The 23,189-nt window shown below is 37.9% G+C and overlaps 1 protein-coding gene across 2 annotated transcripts in view; it reads left to right on the forward strand.

Annotated features, from left to right (window-relative positions):
* Nucleotides 1-353: 353 nt before the first annotated feature.
* Nucleotides 354-23,189, forward strand: part of rad18 (RAD18 E3 ubiquitin protein ligase) — a 70,655-nt gene continuing 47,819 nt past the window's right edge. Inside the window, exons 1-8 of one of the 2 annotated variants that reach the window (XM_036570967.1) lie at nucleotides 354-526; nucleotides 892-970; nucleotides 1,180-1,241; nucleotides 1,463-1,533; nucleotides 12,104-12,447; nucleotides 15,264-15,363; nucleotides 17,094-17,138; nucleotides 20,363-20,544. In XM_036570967.1, the coding sequence (XP_036426860.1) occupies nucleotides 476-526; nucleotides 892-970; nucleotides 1,180-1,241; nucleotides 1,463-1,533; nucleotides 12,104-12,447; nucleotides 15,264-15,363; nucleotides 17,094-17,138; nucleotides 20,363-20,544 (934 nt within the window). In that variant the 5' untranslated portion in view covers nucleotides 354-475. The remainder of the gene's footprint in view (nucleotides 527-891; nucleotides 971-1,179; nucleotides 1,242-1,462; nucleotides 1,534-12,103; nucleotides 12,448-15,263; nucleotides 15,364-17,093; nucleotides 17,139-20,362; nucleotides 20,545-23,189) is intronic. The other variant, XM_036570968.1, reaches the window with a different exon arrangement.

Below are 23,189 nucleotides of genomic sequence, written 5' to 3' on the forward strand. Positions count from 1 at the left end.
AGCAGCGACATCAAACTAACTGGCTGAGCCGAAGCTGATTGAACACGGCTGCGTCCAAAACCGAATACTTCTATACTACACACACTACGTTGCTGAATGCACTACCATTGGTGGTGTACTATTTAGTCATATGCTATTTAGTGTGGTTGTATGCGGTTTCCGACACAGCCGAGGCGAAATTGGAGCTGCAGTTGTGAATCAATGAGTCATTTAATTTGACGTTTGATTCATTGAAGCCGACAGCTCGAATCGGTTCGCTGAACCGAATCGAACTCCATCACTACGAGTTCAGAGCGACTCCCGCGAATCGCTTGAAACAGTGAATGGAAGTGACGTCAGTGTAGGATGTAAAAGTGTGCGCGCGGAATTTCTTTGTTGACGTCCAGGTTCAGCATTAGTTAGCAGCACAACCCGACTGGGTTTACCCTTAGAAACATTCACTAAATTCAGTTTGTTAACACATATTTGGGTAATAATGTCGATTTCAAACGAGTCGGATTTTCCACCGAACTTGTCATGTCTGAAAGTGAGTTCAGCTCATGAAAGCTTTGCTAAATCACCTATCCTAAATGAGCTAACGTTAGCTAAGCTAAACTAGCTGCTGTGGTGTAGTTAACTGTAATCTTTAGGATTTTACTGTGTTCGCTAGTTGGCAAATTTATAAACGACTAGAAGATTTATTTCCCTGTCATTGTATGCTGATATTCTCCTGGTTAGGTACGACATTAACTAGCTAGTCAGTTAACGTTAACATTAAACTCAGGTTGTAAGCGTTTGGTAAACTAGTCAGCTAAGTTACCTGTCACGAGACGTAAACCCACAGCGACTAGATTTCTTAGTGGAACAGCACGGCAGCTGTGATCCTTAACTGCTTTTGAACTGTTTTGACAGACTATAGACACTTTGCTCCGATGTCCAATTTGCTTTGACTTCTTGAACATATCCATGATGACACAGTGTTCTCATAATTGTAAGTATGTTTGTCATGTTGTTAAATATGTATTGTGATCAGAGGTGTATATGAAGAAATCACAAAAAGATGAATTCATTCAAGAGCAACTCAGTGTCCGTACTGTCATTTATGCTTTGACGTCACCGTGGAGAATCTTTCTGGCATGTCAAGTATGAAGAGATGAACACAAACACATGATTAACAAATGTTATTGGGTTTCTCTACAGTTTGTTCCCTGTGTATTCGAAAGTTTCTTTCCTACAAATTATTGTGTCCTGTTTGCAACACTGTGAGTATCAGGGTTTTGTGTATTTTTACATTAACTAAAGCAAATGTGATTCACTTGAGTTATTCAGACAAGTTATAATATTGTTCTATATATTAATACTGAGTATAGTCCACTGTCTTGCTGTTTCCTAAATTCCTGGAACTAAATTTGTGTCTCATATAGTGATAATAGTGCTGAATAAATGTTACAGTTTTTTATTAAGGTGTCTGTTCTCATTTCAGCCAATGACAGAACAAGATCTGAGGAACAACCGGATTTTAGATGACATTGTTCAGAGCTTCCAAACTGCACGGTAAAGTTTCCTGCTTTTGACTGTCATATTTATAAATGTAGAAAGTAGAGGTAGTACTGATCCAGTACCGTGTGTTGATATTAGGTTGACATCAGAAGATGAAGAAATCCCATCCAGTCCTGTAACAAATATAACCTGAAACAGCACACATTGGGCCTCATTCACCAACTATTCTTAAGAAGATATTTCTTCTTAAAACCCCATTTACACAGTTGTACAAAGATTCTGACATTCACCAATGTTTTCTTATTTGAGATTTGTTCTTAGGTAAGAACAGAATGTACACACACTCAAGAGCAGAAATGTGAGAACAGTTCTGTGGTTTAAGGACATGTTGTGCATCTGATGTGTACTTTTTCTTAGGACTTTTCTTAAGAACAAATTTAAGAAGATATTGGTGAATTGAATGAGGCCCATTGTGTGTTGTGATGTTAGCTGTGTATTTGTTATTGTGGGTTAGTAAATTTTAGCCTACTTTTAGTTACTCTTCTGAAGTACAATTTTAAAAATAGCTCATTTTAAAGCTTTGTAGTTGTTAAAGAAGAAATATCCTATTTCCATCTGTGTTGGCCAAGACGGAAGGGTCCAGTATTGATATAAGGGGTGCAAAATGCACAGTTCATTTATAATTTAATAATGACTATATAAAACATGCACCTAATTGCCAAAGTAGATGCTGTCAGACAAGGAGAATAAATGTTTACTGTGGATTCATTCAGAAAATTCTGTTTTCTGACATTTAGCACATCCTTGATGGTAATAGTAAATGATTCAGCAATGTTTTGATGTAGCTGAGTGGTGTATCTTAGACCAGAAGTTGCAGAACCAGACCCAGAAAAGGAAAATGTTCGACCCTGCTACAGTACGTCTGTTGTACCTTTCAGCAAATTGTGTTTGACCCTACTTTCTCTTAGGGATATTGACCCTGTAGCTGAATAATAGGCTTTGATTTGGGCTAAAAACTGTCAGACAGAGAGGATTGCATGTTGTATTGCCGGTGGGAGTATTATTAAATTTTGTGCATCTAGTACAAAATGTGCTTGTTTGAAATGTATTATCCAGTTTCATGTTAGCACACCCGACATGCATTGTGTTCATGTTTCTCATTTTTTTGGTGTACTGGCTCCTTGTAAACATGAAAGATCAGCACATAAATCTAAAAGAAGACTAAGGTCGTTAAAACCAGTTTTATTCTATGTTGTATTATCCATTGACATAATTCTGTCTGGAATCAAACGAATTTACAGGATCAAGGTTTAAATTAAATATTTTATTGCATCCTTTTACCTCTTTCTTTTATTTACTAGAGTGGCCCACAGATTTGTTTCAGTTGGGAATGTCCTTGTATAAATACAGGGATTTTGTTTTCATTAACTGGATCCATTTCAGTGGATTTCTTCACCTGCTACAAGGGTAGTGCTCTTCTGCCATAGACCATTAGACATACTTTATATAGAGCTTTTCAAAGTCTTATATTCAGACTAATATTAAAGCTCTGTAGCAAACCTGTGGATTCACGTAATATGAGGACTAAATCAGATATGTTTGGTCATAAGCGGTAATCCAGAAAAGAGAGTCTGCTGAATAAAAATGCCTGAAGTTCTACCAAGAGCTGTACAAGCACCAGCTTGTGTGTGTGATTTGAGAGATCAGTAGCTTTTAATCCACAGTATCATTAGTTTTTGAGTCAGTGTCACTGGTGGTCATCAATCTTCTCGGTATTGGCTGGGGGCTGAGGGCCTAATTTAGTGGATAGTGGAATAAGAGATGGCCATCGGGCTGCTGGAAGAAGGGGCTTATATGTCTGTGTTGCTCTCAGTTGCTTAATTTCCTGTTGTCTCACATTGGTGATGTGAAAGGCAAAGTGCAGTAGCATCAAGAAGGAAGGTTATTCTTACAGTCTGTCATACTGTTTTAATCGGATATTGCTAGTGTGTGTTCTAAGGAACAACAATGTTTAGGCTGATGGATTCTGCCTGGTTTATTTTTGTTTTGGTGCTGTGAGTTCAGATGATAGTGAGTCAAAACAAGTAGAAGGTCTGGGTTTGGTCTTTGTGGATGAAAAAGGCTTCTTGCTTTATATTGTGTTGCTTTGTATTATAAATACAGGCACCACATATCAAAATAAACAATGGAGATGTTCAGAGATGTTCAAGTGTAGATCTGAACAATATTGGTTGTTTCATGTCATTCCAAGCCTTTAACTGTTCACATTATCCATTAATGGTTTCTGCATAGTTGCATCATCATAATCGTACATATACAAATTTGTGTCAGTGATGCTGTATGATGGGACTTGATTAGAAGATAATAATTTTTATCCAGTTGTCTCCCTGATTTAGTCATGGCCAGTTCTGCCAGCTAGATACGTCTCCCCTATCACATGATACTAACAAAATGGCTAGCAGATGCTTCCTCTTGAGACATGTAAAGACATCCACCTCAACTTCTCAAACTGGCTCTCATGGCTCCAGACTCACTTTTTTCAGAACCGTCTCGAAAAAGTTGGTCAACCGATTATCCAAAATATTAAACTGTTTTGTTTACATTACATTTCTCACTTACAGTCCAACATTCACAGATAAATGTTCCTTGAATATCTGTTACAAGCTTAATTGTCCATGTTTAAGGCAGAGCATCCTAAAAAATGTGAATAGACACAATTGTTATCTTCATGCAAATATTCCATAGGAATTCTCATTGATGGGCTAAAGGAAATTAGCATGATGGAACAATGATATTGGTAAAGCAAATTAATAACAGATTAGACTTTGCTGTATTTAGACTGAGTGAACACTGCCGCATTCATGATTTTATAACTGTATTTTACAGAGAAGTTAATGCATAAAAATTAATCGTCCCTGAAGTGTCCAAAAATGGTTTAAATCATTTGGTGTGCTATTGTTATTGTCCTTGAGACTACAGGACAGCATTAGTCTGGAGCCCTGCTGGCTCTAACAGCTCAACACACTCGTCAGAGAACACTAACTGCCAATTCTGTTATGTTAACTGACAGACACCTGCCTCGGCTAGCGTTACGCTGAGTAAGGAGTGAGGGGCGGCCATACTACCCACCTCCAGCCAGTTCTGCTCTCTTAGACTCCTGGCTATGCATGGCTGTTGCATCACCAGGGATTGAACTCCAGATCTCCCAATGATAGAGTGAATACTTAAGGATGGATTATACTTTCCACACTGAAGGCTGTGCAGACATCAGTGCGATTGAAAGGCATTTTATGCTCACTCTCGCCATGTTTAAGTGCTGTGATGATATTCTTCTATTCTGCATGTGGCCCTGTATTCAAAGTGTTAGTTAGAACTGCACAAACTTCTTGCACAAAGACCTAATCTAAACTAACCTAAAAAACTGGCTAGCCTGTACTCAAAATATGCTGGTCAGTTGGCTACAACATTCCTGTTACACAAAAATAAACTATGTAAACATGACTTAACACTTAAAGCAATGACGTTCCTTTAGAGCTGGGCCATATGATAGTATTTATCATCTTTGTGATAAATTATGTCAAGATATCTCACAATAAGCTATACTGAGCATGTAGTGGATATCGTCAGTACTTATAAACACTTTCCAACTGCATGTTTACAAAGAGAGCATAATTAGTCCTGTTAAACTGCATTTAGTGCTGCACAGTATATGAAACGTTGAAGACAAGTAATTGTAATCATAGGTTTTTGTAGCATTTTGTAGTACTGCTTTGTCTGTTCCTTAAGCTTTCAGATGTTGGAAAAAATATATGGAAATATATATTTATAAATATATATATATATTTTTTAAAGATTCTTTTCTCCTGCTGAATCTCTGTTTTTTTTCCTCCTTTCACATATGTATCTTGTTTTTTCAGGAAGCAATGTATTCCTATATTAAATATGCTATTTGAATAAAAAAAAAAACACATTTTGTGTAGCTACTGACATTTTGCTTACACAGAGGTTTGAATGCTTTAAATAGCTTGATTTAAAGTAGACAATTTAAGCTAGAATATTAAAATATGTTTCTGACCCGAATGGTAGATGCCTTTATATTTGGGCTGCCAACCTCCCATTTTATACCTAAAAAAATCAAATCTTGAACTCTTTCAGAAGCTGGTTGTCCACTATCTCTGTTCATTCTGTTCATCATGTGACTCAGCAGTGAAGATTCCTTTTTTTGGTAGGAGATTTTCACTGTGGTCTGTGAAATAAATATACTGTGGTGCATAACGTACACTTAGCATTTTGAATGTATGTGTTGCATATATTTAGATTTGCATGCTTCAGTGAGTTCACCTGATTACGTTCAGTAGGGGCAGAGAGGATGGAGGCAATGCAATTAGTCGACTGGCCTGAGTATTGACTTCCTCTCTGATCTGTCGCTGTTTGTGACCTGTCTGCTCTTTCTCCTCCTTCTCTTACTGCTTCTGAGTGATCAATGAATCCCCAAGCATCTGAATGCAGTTGTAGCTGTGGCCCTTACTTTGCCACCAGCTGTGAAAAGCTTTTTTCTTTGCTTTCAAAGCCTGCTATATTGACCTGTGGCAATTTTTGTGATTATACGCAGATTTTTACAGTAATTATGCTTGGCTGGAACCTTTACAAGGTATCTTAAGATGTTTGGTATTTTTCCTTCCTGTGAGTATGATTTTAACAATAAAATCTACAGTAAAAAGTACATTATATTTCCCCCAGTTAGTGCTAATGGTTATATTATTATGTGATTTGATTGAGTTAGTATGAAACTTGGGCACATCAGTTCGATTTTTCATAAACAATTTTACGTCATCAGTTGGGCGCATCATCAATTTTATGTGTTATCCAAGTTGCTCATCTGTCTTTACCAAATAGTGCCGAGTGTTGCTGTGGCTCTTTCTCCCAGACTCGTCAGCCACTATTTGTCATCTGATACTCAGTCTTTGTTCTTTGTCTGCAGCCTCAGTTCTTGCAAATAATGAAATCCTTGTGAAGCTAGGAATTATATGTGCCTGTTAGGCTTGTATTACCTGTCATTTAGAACTACTTAAAGAAATATGGATGTTAGACCATTTATTAATACTTAATTACTTGATCAGGTTGTCAAATAAAACACGGGTAGTTTTGAATAAGAATGCAATAAATTGTGGGTTATCTTGTAATATAATGTCTTGTACAGTGTAGCGAATGTCAGCAGCTGATATTGTGCTTCACTTTCAGCGTAATATCCCCGACTAGGAAGAAACATATGTTGAAATATTTCGAAAAGAAACGTGACAAGGTTGATCAGTGTACATGATTATGACTCTGAGATATCACACAAAACACATACGACTAAATCACAAAGATAAACCACTAAACCAGCTGAGTAGTCAGGTAAGGGGCCACCTCTCACTCTAGACGACATTGTGATGAGCAGATTTTAGTAAAAATTGTAGTTGCTTAATTAATACAATCATAAAATCATCACAGTCGTATTAAATCATTTCTTTGTTTTTGTTAGTAAGTACATTAATCTTTTTTCGTTGGGTTATTCAATTAACAATCAGTGAAAACTGCAGATATGTGCAGTAACTTTTGGTTGTATCTTTTGTTCTGCCAGTGTAGAAACAGGCATTTGAATGGGAAATATATAGGCTACCATTTAGGGCTGGTCGATAAAACGATAACGATAATTATCATGATATAACTTTGACTCGATAGAGCGATAAGAAATGTTCAATCATTTTTTGATAGAATACCCCATTCTCACAATTCCACGTTCTAGCGAAAGCCCTGGTGGCGTTTTTTACTGCAAGGACACTACTCTGCTGTCGCCAGGAGAGGGCGCACTTCTGAGTTTTTCGAAATGATTAGAGAGGGAGGGAGCGATGAGTAAAATGAGTCTTTAGCAACGGCTGAAACATGGAGTTATACATTCCGTGTTTGAGTGGAGCGACCGGCGATCTGTTCTCCTGTGACCAAGTGTGAGTGACGAGATAAGTGGTGTAGCTGTACTGTCCTGCAGTGAACTCACCTCTTTCCGTACATCCTAACCAGCTTTAGCAGCGTTGCAGTTCATGTAAATTACAGCCTTGATTTAAACGAAAGTAAACTGAGGAAGCTGTGAGGCATTGGAGAGCGGGAGAAAACTAACGCTAGCTTTCCAGGCTAGCTGTTTTTAGCAGCTGGCTAACTTGAAGCAGCGCTCCGTCACTCACACAACTCAGCAAATTGATACTGTAGATCAAACAAGACACAAAAGCACCGCTTTCCGTTTAAACATACCTAAAAGGAGGACTCAGTTTGTCTGGTGTTGATATATTGCGGTTCACCCCTTAAACTACTACGATAGAATAGAGAAATCCAGATGTCTGCTAGCTGGTATCTGACCAGACACTTTCTCCCACTCTCCCATGACAGTTTTGTGAAATGTTCCACTGTTTGGTGAGTGTTTGTCGTGTTCCGACCATAAAGGATAGTTTAAAACAGCAATTAACCACCCAGGAGCAAAAAATCAGCCTTTAAACTTAATGATGATTTGACATTTATTGCGATATGTATCGATATCGAACGATATGAATTTTGTTTATCGTGGTAACATTTTTGGCCATATCGCCCACCTCTAACTACTATTATTGTTGCTTTCCTTAATCATATTCTGTTGTTATAATTATCATTATTAATAGCGGTAGTAGATTTTGAAAAACATTTAAGTTTTATGAAGGCAGGCGTTCCGTACGTGGAATCCTGCAGCAGGGCTTTATCTATTTAACTAGCATGACCTCAGAAAAATGCATAAATGAACTTTAAAAAAGTGCTGCCTTGCGCTGCTACAGAACGATCTGAAGCCACACAACATATCAAGACTGATACGGGCATAGACTATATGGTCAAAGAAATGAAACATTACAGGACAAATATGATTACATTAGTGCATCTTAAAGGTATGGATGACAGTCAGCGATTCACAGTACTATCACCGGTCAGCTCAAGCCCACACGCACAAAGTGATGGTTCTTCAAGGGTTGTTTAGTAAAGGAAACAGTTTTATATAGAACCATGAACACAAACCCTTTGCGTGATTAAAGGGTTCTTTGCATCCTGAAAGTGTTCTTCAGACTGATGGAGAATGTGCTGTAGATTGTTCCACATAGAACCTTTTTGAAAAGGTTCTTATAAAGCACCAAAAAGGGTTCTTATATTATTACAAGCTTGACATTGTCACAATAGAAGAACCCTTTTTGGTGCTATATAGAACATTCTCTATCAGCCTGAGGAAACTTTTCATGATGCAAAGAACAATTTAATCATGCAAAGGGTTCTTTTGAGTGTTCATGATTCTATATATAACCATTTTCTTTACTAAGGAACCCTTGAAGAACCATCTTTTTTAAGAGTGATAGAAGTATTCATTGCATTGTCATGTGATCTGTGTTCTAGTCCAGTTTCAGGTACAGTCATACTCACTCTGATAGTGCAGAGTTTAGCCATATATGACACTCTGCTGGTTCCACTGATGTGCAGTATTATTCTGGGTTATAAAATTCACTACAAATGAAAAGAAGAGTGGGAAGGAGAAATAGACCTGGAGAGAGAGAAGGGAGAAATAGGAAAGGATTCTCTCAAATACAGTCTGTCAGCCCCTCGTAAATGGAGAGGTTTTGGTGTTCTGACAGTCGGTAAAGTGAAGGGGCCTTTAATGTTTATGCCAATTCACGATTCTACTCAGCATTTGTATTTGAAGCTATTATACTCAGTCAGACTGGGAATATGATGACTGAGGAGAAGCACAGTTCCGTCTTTTGCCTTCTATCATTTTGCTTCTGAAAGTCTGATTCATATTTCATTGATTTTAATATCCCTCATTGGCATTGTGATGTACTGTTTGTATTCTTGGGATGTTTTACTGAGAGATTGGTCCAGGCCAAATATCGTCGCTGTCCAATGAAAAACAAGTCTCCAAAATAGTAACATTACGGGAGAGGGCAAAAACTCTCAATAGTGTATATGCCGTGAAATGCTGTTGTTGTTTTACATTTTGGTTAATTATTGCTCATTGAAACAATTGAGGAATAATGTTGTATAAAAAGCATGAACTATAAAATTGAAATCTATTATTTGAAGTTTATAAATGTGTATATATTATGTGTATATATTATAAGGTTACAGGATTCAACATTAACGGTTGCCAACTGTGCTTGAAACTGCCTTCATTTGCTTTTATATGCAAACACCACATCACTATCTGAAAATGTTGTAATTCATGTGTACATCAAAGTAAATCTAGCCAGTTGTGTTGTTTGTAGGTACTTGTTTGTATCGCAAGGCCTGAAACTTTTTCTCCTGAATAAACCTTTTCCTGTGGGTACACTGTAGGTCTTCCCTTAAAAGACAAAACTGAATCGTTCTTTGTTGACACTGCCGTTCACTATAGTGCTATGAAAATCCCTCGGTCATCTCTGTCACTCATCAGCAGCACTGGACACACAATAATATTTAGAAATAATAGTATGAAAGGCACACAGTTTATTTAAAATGTAAAGCATGTGCATAGATAACTTTCTTGGGTATGACATGACTGTGTTTGCACCAAAGAATAAGAATGTATACACTGATGAGCCACAACGTTTTGACCACCTGCCTAATATGCTGGTCCTTCATTTGCAGCTTCATGTGCAGTAAGATGTGTTGTGCCGCATGCCTTCTGTAACCATTGTTGAACATTTCTGTGATTTGTGCCCCAGTAGCCCTTCTGTTGGTTCAGGCCAGAAGGAAAAGCCTTCATTGCCCTCACACATCGATGAGTCTTGGACGGCCAACACCCTGTCACCAGTTCTTGGTTTGTTTGTAGGTTGTCACCACTGCTGACCAGGAACACTCCACAAGTCTTGCCGTTTTGGAGATGATCCGACCCAGTCATCTGGCCTAAACAATTTAGATGTTATCACTCAGGTCTTCATGCTTGCCCATTTCTCCCACATCCAACACGTCGGCTACAAGAACCGACTGTTTGCTTACGTCAAATACATTCCAGACCTTGACATGCACCACTGTCACGAAATAATCAATCATCGTTATTTGCTTAGTCTGTGAGTGGTCAAAATGTTTTGGCTTATTGGCGTATATGAATGTAAATTTATAATGTTGTGTGTTGTGGAACAAAAAAAAATTGCCATTTTATTTTTGCCTCAGAAGTGCAGGCTTAAATTTGTTGCTACAGAATGTAAATGTAATTTATTGTATAACATACTTTGTAATTAATTATGCAGTTGTATACTTGCATATAAATAATTGTGTAGTGTAAATCAAATGTATAAAATGAGACTAGCTCAGACTTCTAATGGTAGATTGTTTAGTGTGATTGCAGTGAATTTTGTGAAACAAATTTTATATGCTCAGGCTTTAAGCAAAGTTTATCAGCTTGAAGTGTATGTCTACAACGTTGCCCTAGAATTTGCTGTTTTCAGTTTCATGTGCTTGCTAAAAAAAGAAAAAAGGGCACAAGCTCAATACAGATTTTATTAATTTATACATGACAAGGCCTGGAAATTAATCACAATATTAGATGGATAAGATACTCTTGTAAAGCTAGTTTAAGACAAAAATGCCAGAGTGTGTAATTTAGAAGTCTTTACTGTATCCCTGTGCCAGCTCTGCAGATTTCTACCTCCCTCGGAAGGTTGGGGCGTTTTCTTTTCCAGACATGACTCTGCATAAGTCACGACAGATGTGGCTTTGATTTCGTCCTCACACTTTCTACAAAGTCCTTTTTTATTTGTTATTTTTCATAAATCTTAAGGGAAAGGTTAAGCTTAGCCATACCTCCACATGTTCTACCTTTTTCCAGTCAAGCTTTACCATCCAGACAGGTGGGTGTTGCATAATTTTGAAGGTGTCTCCAGCATGTCACATATGGCCTTTAGTGATGCATACTTCTGTATGGATGGATGGGAATGCCTTTTTTTAGAATTCTATTTGTGTGTGAGATGTGTCTATGACTGTCAAGAGAAGAGATTATGTAATGAGGGTGCTCTTAGGTGCAGACGTGCAGACAAAAGACAAATAAAAAGAGTCTCAGTGTGGAAAGCGGAGCATTGCACAGCTCATTGACTCCACTTTATAGCACCATAATGGTCTTGTGACTATCCAGTCTGTTTGTTTGCCTTCCACATTTGCAAGGTTGCAGCCAACTGGTGCTTTCTTTCTGCTTTCTCTCTCTCTCTCTCTCTCTCTCTCTCTCTCTCTCTCTCTCTCTCTCTCTCTCTCTCTCTCTCTCTCATCTCATTTCATCTAACCATCCCATGCACGTACACAGCAGGAAAAGTGCAGGATAATTGGATGTGTGCAGTTCATGCCAAGGCGCTCATATTTCTCTGTGTGGCACTTAGTTGGCAAATTGTCACCTATTTGTTCTAATGTCACATACGCAGCCCCCGCCACCTCCTCCCAACATTTGCGCTGCATCTGCAAAATTATATAAAAAGGCTTACTTTTTTTGCTGTGTCTACAAATATGTTTTCTTTGCCACGTTTCTGTGTATGCACATGTGTGTATTGTTAGGTGTCAGGTTTTTTGTGGCTAATTTAATTTCTTGCTCTGTTTTTCTCTTCTGTTTCCCCAGGCAACAGTTGTCGCGGGCGAATTTTGACTCTCCTCCAATTTCTCCCAAGACCCCCTCTGTGGCTTTGAAAGGCAAAGCAGCAAGACAGAAGTGCCCCAGGAAAGAGGGCACCCCTCTGACGCACTTTTTCCACAAACGAGCCCCCATGACCCCCTCATCAGGGGTACAGGCAGACCCCATGCTTCTCCGCCCAGTGAAAGAGGAGCCCATGGAGGTGTGTGTGCAGGTCCTGGGAGACCTCAAGCAGGAGAGGACTGAGGCTCAGAGTGCAAGGGTGAAGGAGGAAAAGATGGATGTGTCTGCTTTTCCCTCTACATCGCAGGTTGCTAATCCTGTGGTCAAAGGTGATGTACGCTTCCCTGTAGGTTTTATGAAACGTTTCAGACTGTTACATCAGTCTCTTTTGTGGAGAACTAGAGCCTGAAGTACATTACTGTGTGAAAGTCAGAGACCATCCTTTCGTTTATATAATTTTCAGTCAAAACTGCCATTAGAAGTTATTCATTTTTCAGTGTGGGAAAAAGCACAAAGCGTATATTTAACAGAATATTACATAAAAGCCTCCAACACTAAGTATATTATCATATTTACTAGCATTTAATTAGTTCACTTTCGCTCTTGTTCACTCTGTTGCCGCCTTAACTCTTCCATCCTTCCAATCTTAACCAACGAGTTATAGCTATGTCCTCCCAACAAAAGCTGTTCCCACTGACGTTATGTTCCTCTTAAAAGAGACACTAACATTCACACAAGCAGCTACCCAAACTCACCATAGGTGTCTTCAAATTCTTTCTTATGTGCATCTATAATGGCTAAAGGAGATACTTCTGAAGAGATTTGATGTAAGATAATGCACTTGCAAAAAGAAAGAAGAAAGGAAAAAAAAAAGTGAAAAACAGGAGTTTCCAAAACTGAAGTTCAAAAAATTGTAACAGATATAAAGAAAATGGGACTCCTAACAACTGTGCAAGATCTGGTAGATCTTTAACACTGCCATTATCAGATAAACAGTACTTACAGCTCTTCTCTTTAAGAGAGAGAGAAGAAGTCAAGCTCTTCTCTTGCTTTAGATGTGAAAAATCCACAGCTGTTTCTGTCGATCCTTCCACTGTGAGAAGACAACTCAACATTATGGGTATGAAAGGATATGTAGCTGCCAAGAATATTACTGAGAAAGGGAAATAGACAAAAAAGAAGTGAATTTGCATGAGATCAGAGAAACTGGACATCCAGTTGGTAGCGACGTTTTATGGACTGATGTCTACTTTTGTAATTGGGATCACTTGGATCGTGAAAAGTAGAAAACCAACCAGCTTCTAAGATTGAATTTTAAAGGTGTGGAAAAATGCCACTGCGGATTACAAATGAAAGCAAGTCTCATGGATCAAATGGAAGCTGTAATGAGGGCAAAGGGTGGATATTTTGATATTTTATTTAGTTGTTGAGGCTTCTGTGTATTCTTCTGTTAAATATGTTTTCTGCTATTTCCTGATGCTGAAAAATTAATAACTTCATACTCAATGTTGGTTTTGACTGAAAATAAAGTAAATGAAAGGGTGGTTACAGTATTGTACATGGCTTACTTTAAATACACACACTGTGCCCTGCCAAAACTTCATAATAAACATAATTTGTGGATTGCTTAGCACTTTTTAGTACTTTTTTTGTCATTGATGCAAAACAAGCTGAGAGGTTGCATAATTGTTTCAGTGATGTGAAGACTTCTGAGGTGCTGACGTCATTCAGAAACCTCCACAGTTTCTTTCCACTCGTTACACAAACCACTTCACCTCCTTTTTATGCATGCAGCTGCACCAGTCTCTAATTACCATGCCCCGGAACTTTGGAGAAGTGGATAACTGCTTCTAAAAGTTCCAAAGGTTTGAATTTAGGTGTTGTGCTGAATTTTAAATATACCTATACCTGATCTCACATTTTGAGGTTCAGCAAGGTTGTTCTTGTTGTTTAAGTTTACTCATTTACATTCTGATGGAAGTTGCACAGTACAGAGGAGTTATTTTCTGAACTGTGCCAGTATCACCTCTGCCATGGCTACCTTGACACTTCTGATGTCTGCATGTTGGGAGAGTTTTTTCTCTGTCTTTTTTTTATGGTTATTTCTCTTATTTCTCTTCACTTGCTCTTCTTTTCAGCATCTACCTGTTCTGTGCCCTCATTCACTGAATTTTACTTTTTTTGACTGTTTGTGCCAAAAAGCATAATTTCCTTTCTCCTATTTAATCAACCACTTGTCTTGCAGCTCAGTGATTCACACAAAGTCCTGATTTGCAAGATTGAAGCCATTTATATTGGTTCTTCAGATGTAGCTGTAGCAGTTGTGCAAAACAGAGACTGAAAATCATGTTGATTTGGAAAGCAGAAAACAGATTTTGACCTTTTGTGTTTGAATTGCATGGTTTAAAAGCTTTAATCTTATTCTAAGTTAACGTGTGTTGATTTTTCCAGTAACCATCAGTATCCATGACTGACTCACTGACTCACTAGTGCTGCAGAGTGCGTGTGTTTAAAGGGACAACACGCAATGTTCGTGGTTACGTTTGGAGAATTGCTGCAGTGTCAACAATACCGTTTGTTTGCTGTGGCTTCTGTAGTCACAGCGGACAAAGTGGACTGACTTCCTGCCATAAAGAGTGGCCACTGTTCTGTCTCTTATCACTTAATAATAGATAGCTGGTTATACAGATAGATCACTTCCAAGAATGACTGACTGTTTTGTTTAATGTTAATCCGTTAGCTAGCTTTGTTTGCAGATGAACATTTACAGCTAGCTGTTATTAGCAGCATGGCTTGCCTGCTAAGGAGGGAATTTGGGGTCTAGGTCCTGTAGTGCAGCTAAATTAGGCTTTCTTGGACTTGTTCAAGTGTGTCTGATAAAAACTGCAGTGTGGAAGATTTTTCAGATGTTTTTTGTTTCCAGCTTGGCTGTCTTTGCCTTCAGTTTAACAAGTTTGTTCAAATTTTGATACTTCGCTATTGCTAGTGGTAAGGTAAAAGGCCCTTTACCAACCCAGCAGATGTCCTGATTACTTTGGGTGATGTGTTAATCTAGACAGGATGTTATAAAATGAAATGTGCCACAATAAAGAAACTTTCTGTGAAGTTAACAAATTTGTCTTCTGCCTAATTTGTTGTATTGCAGTGGAGTGTCCAGTTTGTGGAGTGGGCGTGTCTCAGCAGCACATTAACAAACATCTGGATACTTGTCTGATGAGAGGGGAGAAGAAGGAAGGCCTCAGAAGGTTTGGAGATCAGTTTATAAGCCCACACTAACTAAAAGACTGATGTTGTAAGTAATTGCTGTAGCAGCAGTGAAAGCTCGGCTGAGTGTTAGGTGCATAAAAAGAATTGTCTGTCTTGTCTGTCAGTGGTTAGTTTTTTCTTATGCATGTCTTCTGAATATGCAGCCTTTATGTAGTGTACAAGTCACAAATTGAACAATGTTAAAAATTAATCTATAAAAGTGCAGGTTGTACCCTTCTTTGAACTTTTTCTAAGAACTTTTTTCAATGCAAGGCAGGTTTTTCCTTGTGAACAACACATTTCACAAATCAGTTCTACAAAAATGCTGCTACTGCATCATGTCCCGTCCACATAGGCAAAATATTCTTGCCCTGAAACTTTCTTGTATCTAAACTCTAGAATACTTAAAATATATGCCAGCATTTTTACGATTTGAAGACACTGCATTATTTTGTGGTGTGCTTCTACTGAACTGTGGAAAGGGGCAGTGGGTAGCTTGGCTGTCGTAGCTTGTGAATTATTCACAAACCCTGGATTTATAGCTGAACTTCAAGATGTAAAGTTGTGTCAAGAATATAGCAGATTTTTCTCAACACGGGGCATTTTTTGCTAGAGAAAGAACTTTAATTTTGGATCTCACAGAATCTTTAGCTAAAATACACTGTATTGTCAAAAGTATGTGGACACCCCTCCTAATTATTGAGTTCCAGAATTTTGGCCACATCCGTTGCTAACATATGTATAAAATCAAACACGTAGCTATGCAATCTCCCTAGACGAACATTGGCAGCAGAATGGGTTGTATCATGGGACAGTATCATAGGATGGCACCTTTGCTATAACTGTAAGTGCCACAAAGCGAAAGGCAATGCGAACACACAGAGCAGAGCTGATGAGTACTAAGCACGTAGCGCATAAAACTCACCTAGCCTCAGTTGCATCACTCACTACACGATTCCAAACTGCCTCTGGAATCAACATCAACACAGGAACTATGCATCAGGAGCTTCATGGATTTTCATGGCAGAGCAGCTACACACAAACCTAAGATGAATCACGCTTCACTATCTGGCAGTTGTTCATCTGATGGATAAATCTGAATGCCAGAAGAACGCTGCCTGCCGGAATGCATAGTGCCAACAGTAAAGTTTGGTGGAGGAGGGATAATGGTCTGTCATGAGACGTTTTACGGGGTTTGGACTAGGCCCCTTAATTCCAGTGAAGGGTGATATTAATGCTACAGCATACAAAGACAGTTTAGGCAGTTATATGTTGCTATCTTTGTAGCAACAGTTTGGGAAAGGTCCTTGTGCCCAAAGTGAGGTCCATAAAGACATGACTTGACAAGTTGGGTGAGAAGGAATTCCAGTGGTCTGCACAGAGCCCTGACCAACACCACTGAACACCTTTAGGATGAATCAGAATGTCGATTGTGAGCCAGGCCTTCTCATCCAACATCAGTGTCTGACCTCCCAAATGCTATTTTGACTGAATGGGCACACATTCCCACAGACACGCTAAAATCTGGTGGATATATATTAACGTCCATGGTTTTGGAATGAGATGTCCAACAAGCTCCCAAGTCACAAGTGTGACGGTCAGGTGTCCACATACTTTTGACCGTGTAGCATAAGCTGAATGTTCTGTATATGGATTGCAAGCTGCATCATTTTTCTCCTTTTTGAAGAGAAGCTGTGTTGTGTCTTATGAATTATTATCTTCTCCATAGGTCTGACCAGCTAGGCTCTCCCAGTTCTGCATTTGTAGTGCCCAAGTGAGTTCCCAAGATTATCTTAAAGCAATTTGATTAGATGGTTTTGTTTACACCATCTAACATCCTGGCCCAGGTTTCCTGTTGTTGCTCTGTGTTCTGATAATACGATAAAGCGTCTGCTGCTAAGCTAACCTACACAAAGTTGCTCACTGCTGTATAAAAAAAATAAACAATGTGGAAAGCCACCAAGTAGAAGATATCCACTTAAACACTTGGGGAAATTGCACAAAAAGATGCACTTAGGTTTTTCATGAGGCAATGCGTAATGCATTCAGGGTGTGAGACAGTGCAGTGGCATACATTCATGTAAGAGGCTCTGAGACTGAAGTGCATCTGTGAGTAATATAGACAAATAGAAGTAATCCTACATAATTGGCCAGATGATAAACAGAGGATACTTATAATAGCAAAGGAAACCGCACAAGTAAATCTTTGGTAGACAAGTGTTTTCTTTTCGATTGATTTCTTGTAACAAAATTGCATTTAATCCATCAATCCAATCCATTTTCAAGTTTGTTCGTGTTGTCAATAAACAGTGCTGCGCTTCATCTTTAGATACCACCTTTTTATCTCCCTGGGATTCTTTTTTTCTCTGAACATTGTGTTCCAAATCTTAACCAAACGTAAACCATTCAGTTAACGCAAAAATGTGCCCTCAGAAAAAAAAACTGCTTATCGTGAGTCCTAACGTTTCTGTGTTTGCGTTTCTATTAAACCCAACTATTCTCTCTCTCAGCCGAAATCCCCTGGGAGCATGTTTGAAGGGCAGCCATTTGGTGCAGGGTTTGATTGGCAGGCAGGCTGATTCGGTTTGCAGGGGGACCTTGAGGAAAGACTGATGAAAGAGTGTGTGCTTCAGCATTCTGCTGGCCTTAAGCGCATCCCACCACTCCACACTTGCACACAGCCACAGAGACTGATGGCAAATTAAAAACATGATGCATGAGTTCACCTTTTAGTCGTGGGTGTTTTTGGGCAGCGAGGGTAAGTGGATTCTGATGAGTGAATTAATAGAGTTTTAAAGTAATGTTACATCTTTTCCTTAGCCTCCAGTAGAAGTCTTTTAGTGCTATTTATTTTATTTTTTTCAACCTTTAGCATTTCAATAGGGCATAAAATATGACCACAAATTTGCTTTCGAGCAGCTCTAACATAGCAATGGCAACGATGCATAATATAACGCTGTTATTTGTAGATGCACCAATATGAGAGCTCTGGGCCGATGCCTGAATTTTTCATTTATTTAATTTTATGTCCATCTGGATTAGCATTACATAGAAATATATTATTTTCTGGAGGGGTACAAATGCCGTAAAATGAATAAAATGCAGATATTTTAGCACAGTAGCCCAATTTTCACCTAAATATTCTTCTCTCATGTATCAGTTTGAAATATCGGTCTAATCTAAGTATCTGTCTGATGGGGATTTTTAATTTTTTTTTTTTTTTGCAATCTACCAATGTTAATAAAGTTAGATGAATTACTAAAGATGAATTATTAATGCCACTAATTTTTTAAAGCCATAAATGCTTTTTCTCTTGTTTTATACTTATCCATAGTCCCTCACTGAAGTCCAGCTGTTCACGCGTTGTATGTTGCTGTGACTTGCTCTGCGACTTCTAAGGGCCCATATCCTATATTCTTCTAGCACTTTATTTTTTCCTGGTTTTATGCACTAAAAACAGCCATAAAACATTTTTACTTGACCATTTTTCAGCCTCAGTTTCTGAAACAAACAGAATCAAACAGGCTATTTTTGTTACTGTGCCTTTCAGATTAATATATCATTGAAAGTATTATTATTTTTTTTACATTATTTGAGCACAGCAGCTACCCTTTACATTGTATAAAAATGTTATGATGAATGTACCAATGGAAATGCGTTTCCCTATGTAAAGGTACCAGTTTGGAAATACTTTTTTTTACTTTTTTTTGCACAGTGACTATATGTAAATCAGCTCTGTTCTGATTGGCTGCCCTGTATTGTGCCTCATTTAAAAAGCAGTCCAGGCTAAAACACTCTTACACCTTCAGCGTGAATGGGCAGGGCTAAGCTGTTGTGGCTGAATAAGAGGATGTAGGTAAATCAGCTGGTTTGCGACATCACAGAAACCTAGTGTTAACATATTACCTCGGATTTCTTTGTTTAAAAACAGGAAGGAAAATTATGGGTTTCAATTATGTGGGCCTTTTAAATGGCAAAAATATATGTTAAAAAATGTTAAAATTAAATGTTAACGCTTTTTTTGATAAGTTATTTTCAGCTACTGATATGCTGATGAAATGCATTGAGTGTGAAGTATCATTTACAAACACCGCTAATGCCTGCAGGGTCAGTAATTTGGTAGACTATGCTGGACCTGCTCGTGGGAGAACTATGAAGAAATCAAGGAGTAACAAATTAACAAATTCAGTATCAAAGTGGAAAGGGCAACAGCTGCACAGAAATTGGAACCATTGACATTTATCTTATATACATGAAGCCATTGTTGCTCTCACTTGGACGTCAGCAATGGGAATTGGAAACTATTCACCCATTGAAAATTATTTGATTTACAGGTTCAAGATCAAGTAAATCCTGTGTTCACATGGAAAAAAGTAATATTATTGAATTACTGAAAGTAATAAATGGATTCTGATGCAGCTTATTTTGTCCACTGGTATATATTTAAAACAAATGCACTGTGTTTTAAATTAAAAATCTCTCTTTAGAATTATATTTGAGCAAATAAGAGAAATGTGATTAATCACGATTAACCACGTACCATAATGCAATTAGTTACAATAAATTATTTTGACAGACCTAGTTTCTAGGCATAATCACTTTCCTCAGCAGTCAGAATAACTGACAAATCTAATAGGACATTTAATGCTAAATGTTTCAGTGAATGTGTTAAAAAAATACTCATCCATAATCCACAAGATAATGTGAGCAAATGATGTCAGTTAGCTCTTTTCTTTCTTGAGGTTGTACAAAACCATTGTTAACCCAAAGCTAAATGCAGTTCTAGGCACTAGGAATTAAAATGCGTTTGAAGTATCAAGTAGGTAAGCTTAAACTTAAATAATGAAGAGAATTAATTGCAGATCACTTTATAGATCATTTCAGGAAGATTTTAAGAACATTTGTATAGATGATTACAATACAGTTAATAGCATTTAATAGCAATAGTTGTATCATTTATTTAAATCCTGGCACTTGTTTTTTGTTCTGAAATTGCAGCTCTGGAAAGCGCAGGCCAATGGCTAAGGTGGTGTACACGCTGCTGACTATGGCTGAACTCAAGAGAAGGCTAAGAGAGTGCCACCTACCTACCCAGGGCTCCAGAGATCAGCTCATCAGACGACACCAGGAGTTCACCCACATCTACAATGCACAGTGTGACTCACTGAACCCTAGAACAAGTATGGCTGTCTGATCTAAAACATAATACTTCGTTTTTTAAGAATGTTAACAAGCTGAGAGAGTGCATAGCAGCATTTAATTCTGCTTCCTTAATGTATGTGTCTGCTTGTTTTCTCAGTTAACATATTTGTAACATTTTTAATCATTTTTTCTGGTCTTTATGAAAGTTTTGCAACAAAGACATTTTTGCATCAGCATTAAAGGGTTAACTGTCTCTCACAAGTTACTAGTGTTTCTACAGAAATGCAAAACTTTCCCTATATGGAGATACAGTGAGACCATTCTGAAAAAGTGTATGTGTCTTTGTGTTATGCCGTTTTTGCCAAGATGCTGAATAATAGATAAAAGTCTAGAAGGCTGCAGTTTGCTTCTATTAAGAGCATGTAGGTGCTGGAGGACAATGCGCGTATGTAGATTTAGTCGCTCTGTAAAGGCCCTGGCAGAGCAGTGACTCTTTTAGTGAAAAATACTGTCGGCCTTGTTTTGACTTAGTGTCTTCCCTCAAGCTGACCCTGAAAGCAATGCTGAATTTATCCCTGTGTGTTAAGTTGCCTTTAGGTTTTGCAGATGACACTTATCTGCATATTTTTTGTGTACATTCAGCCTGTATAAAATGACTTACTGCTATTATTCTAAAAACGTTGCCTGTAGAAGTGTTTGTCTTGTATTTTTTTCTGCAATTCCCAAAAGGTTTCCAAAAACAACACTTTTTAAACTAGCCCTAGGTATTTCTTTGTTATCTTGAAGGTGAGTAGTAATGTCAAATTATTCTTTCTTGTTAATCAAACCATGTTGAAAATGAAACTTCTGAAAATGTACAGCTCTGTAGATATTGTGATTCACTGGTGAAATTTCATTGCATATTCCAAAGAAATTCCACAGTAAAAGTTAGAAACTTGGCACTTTGGAATCCTCTTATCAAAAAATAGCAAAGAAAAGCTTTCAGTTACCCTGTGCAAGTAAGACAAAGTAGGTCAGATACAAAGTTACTACACTGGAAATGCAGGATTGAATCATCTGACAAGGTGGTCTGACATAAATTGAATTTAATTTGATGAGCTTGGCAGCAAGCTTCTATCCAGTGATAAAAATGACACTAGGCTTATAATAAAAAAACATAAGACTGAAATTGGCCACCTTATTTTGTCTGACCGATAAAGTGCAGTTGTATGTAGAAGTTTGGGCACCCCTGGCCAAATTACATATTTCGTGGATTATTGAAGTGAAAATAAGTAACATGACCTGTTATAACCAAAACTGTTTTTTAAAATAGCATTTTTCCTTAAGTATAAATGAGTAATTAGTTTAGATTTGATTAACTTAAAAAAAAATGGAAAAAAATACAATTTGGACACTCATCCAGTTAACTTAGTTTGTTAACTAAACTCATAAGGCCTTTAATGACTCATTAGGACTGGTGAAGCAGGTCAAGAATTGTCATTAGGAATTGTCAGCTGATGACAAATCCAGATCATAATACATTCTCTAACTCAACAGATCTTGTAGAAACACTCAACAGCCATGGGCTCATTTAAGCGGCTGGATGAGGATCTGAAAATGAAGCTAATTGATGCCTACAATGCAGGGGAAGGTTATAAAAACATGTCAAAGCTCTTCCAGCTTACAGTTTCTACTATCCAAAATGTCATCAAGAAATAGCAGTTAAGGGGAACTGTAGAAGTCAAGGCAAGATCTAGGAAGACCAAGAAAACTCTCAGATGGGCCCCTATATGACAGCAAGGGGCCAACAGGAAAGCTTAGTTGACTAGAGTGGTGGTGCACTGTTCTACTAGCGTTGCTTTCACAAACTTGATCCACATTGAAGAGTCATCAGAAGGAAGCCTCACCTATGACCTCATCACAAAAGTCAACTTGTAGAGTATGCAAAACATTTAGAAAATCTAGAGGCATTTTAGAAAGAAGAGCTGTGGACTGCTGGAGTAAAGGTGAAATTCTTTGGTCACAATAAAAGGTATGTTTGGTGAAGAAAAGAGGCAGCATTTGATGAAAAGAACACCTTGCCAACTGTTAAGCATAGGGGGTAGTTAGAGTAGAAAAGGACTGGCTCTAAAAGCATTTACAGGCTGTCGCTTCGGCCAAAAGGGATGTTACTAAGTACTGACTTAGTAGTGTTTGCACATGCCACAAATATTATTTAAGTTTCATATTTGATATTTGCAGGAAAATTTAGTTTTTTGGAAATAATTTACTGTACTAGTTCCTTTACACTTCAAAAATGAACAAAATATGTAATTTTGCAAGGGATGCCCAAACATTTGTGTATATATCATTATTTAAATTATGTGATGGCCTAATAGCAACTCATTTCATCATCTTGGCAATAAGTGGAAAAAAAATCAGATCTCAATTTGTTGCTGAAGTGAACATTAAGAAAACATCTGAAAGTTTTCTGCAAGGGCCCTTTTTGACCCTTTTTTCCTGATTGCACAACGTTTGGATATTGGCAGCAAAACCCCAAAAGGTTGATAAATGTTCAGTGACTTAAAGCATTTTTTTCACTAGTTAACATTGTTTTGAAGGACCAGTGTTCTTGCAATAGAAACTTTGATGGGCAGTAAAATCCAGCTTGACAAAGCTTAGACGTGCATGTTTTTTGAGGTAAAGAATATATGGGTTGTTTTTG

Source organism: Colossoma macropomum, unplaced genomic scaffold (assembly GCF_904425465.1).
Source record: "Colossoma macropomum unplaced genomic scaffold, Colossoma_macropomum, whole genome shotgun sequence".
In the NCBI taxonomy this organism is placed as follows: Eukaryota; Metazoa; Chordata; class Actinopteri; order Characiformes; family Serrasalmidae; genus Colossoma; species Colossoma macropomum.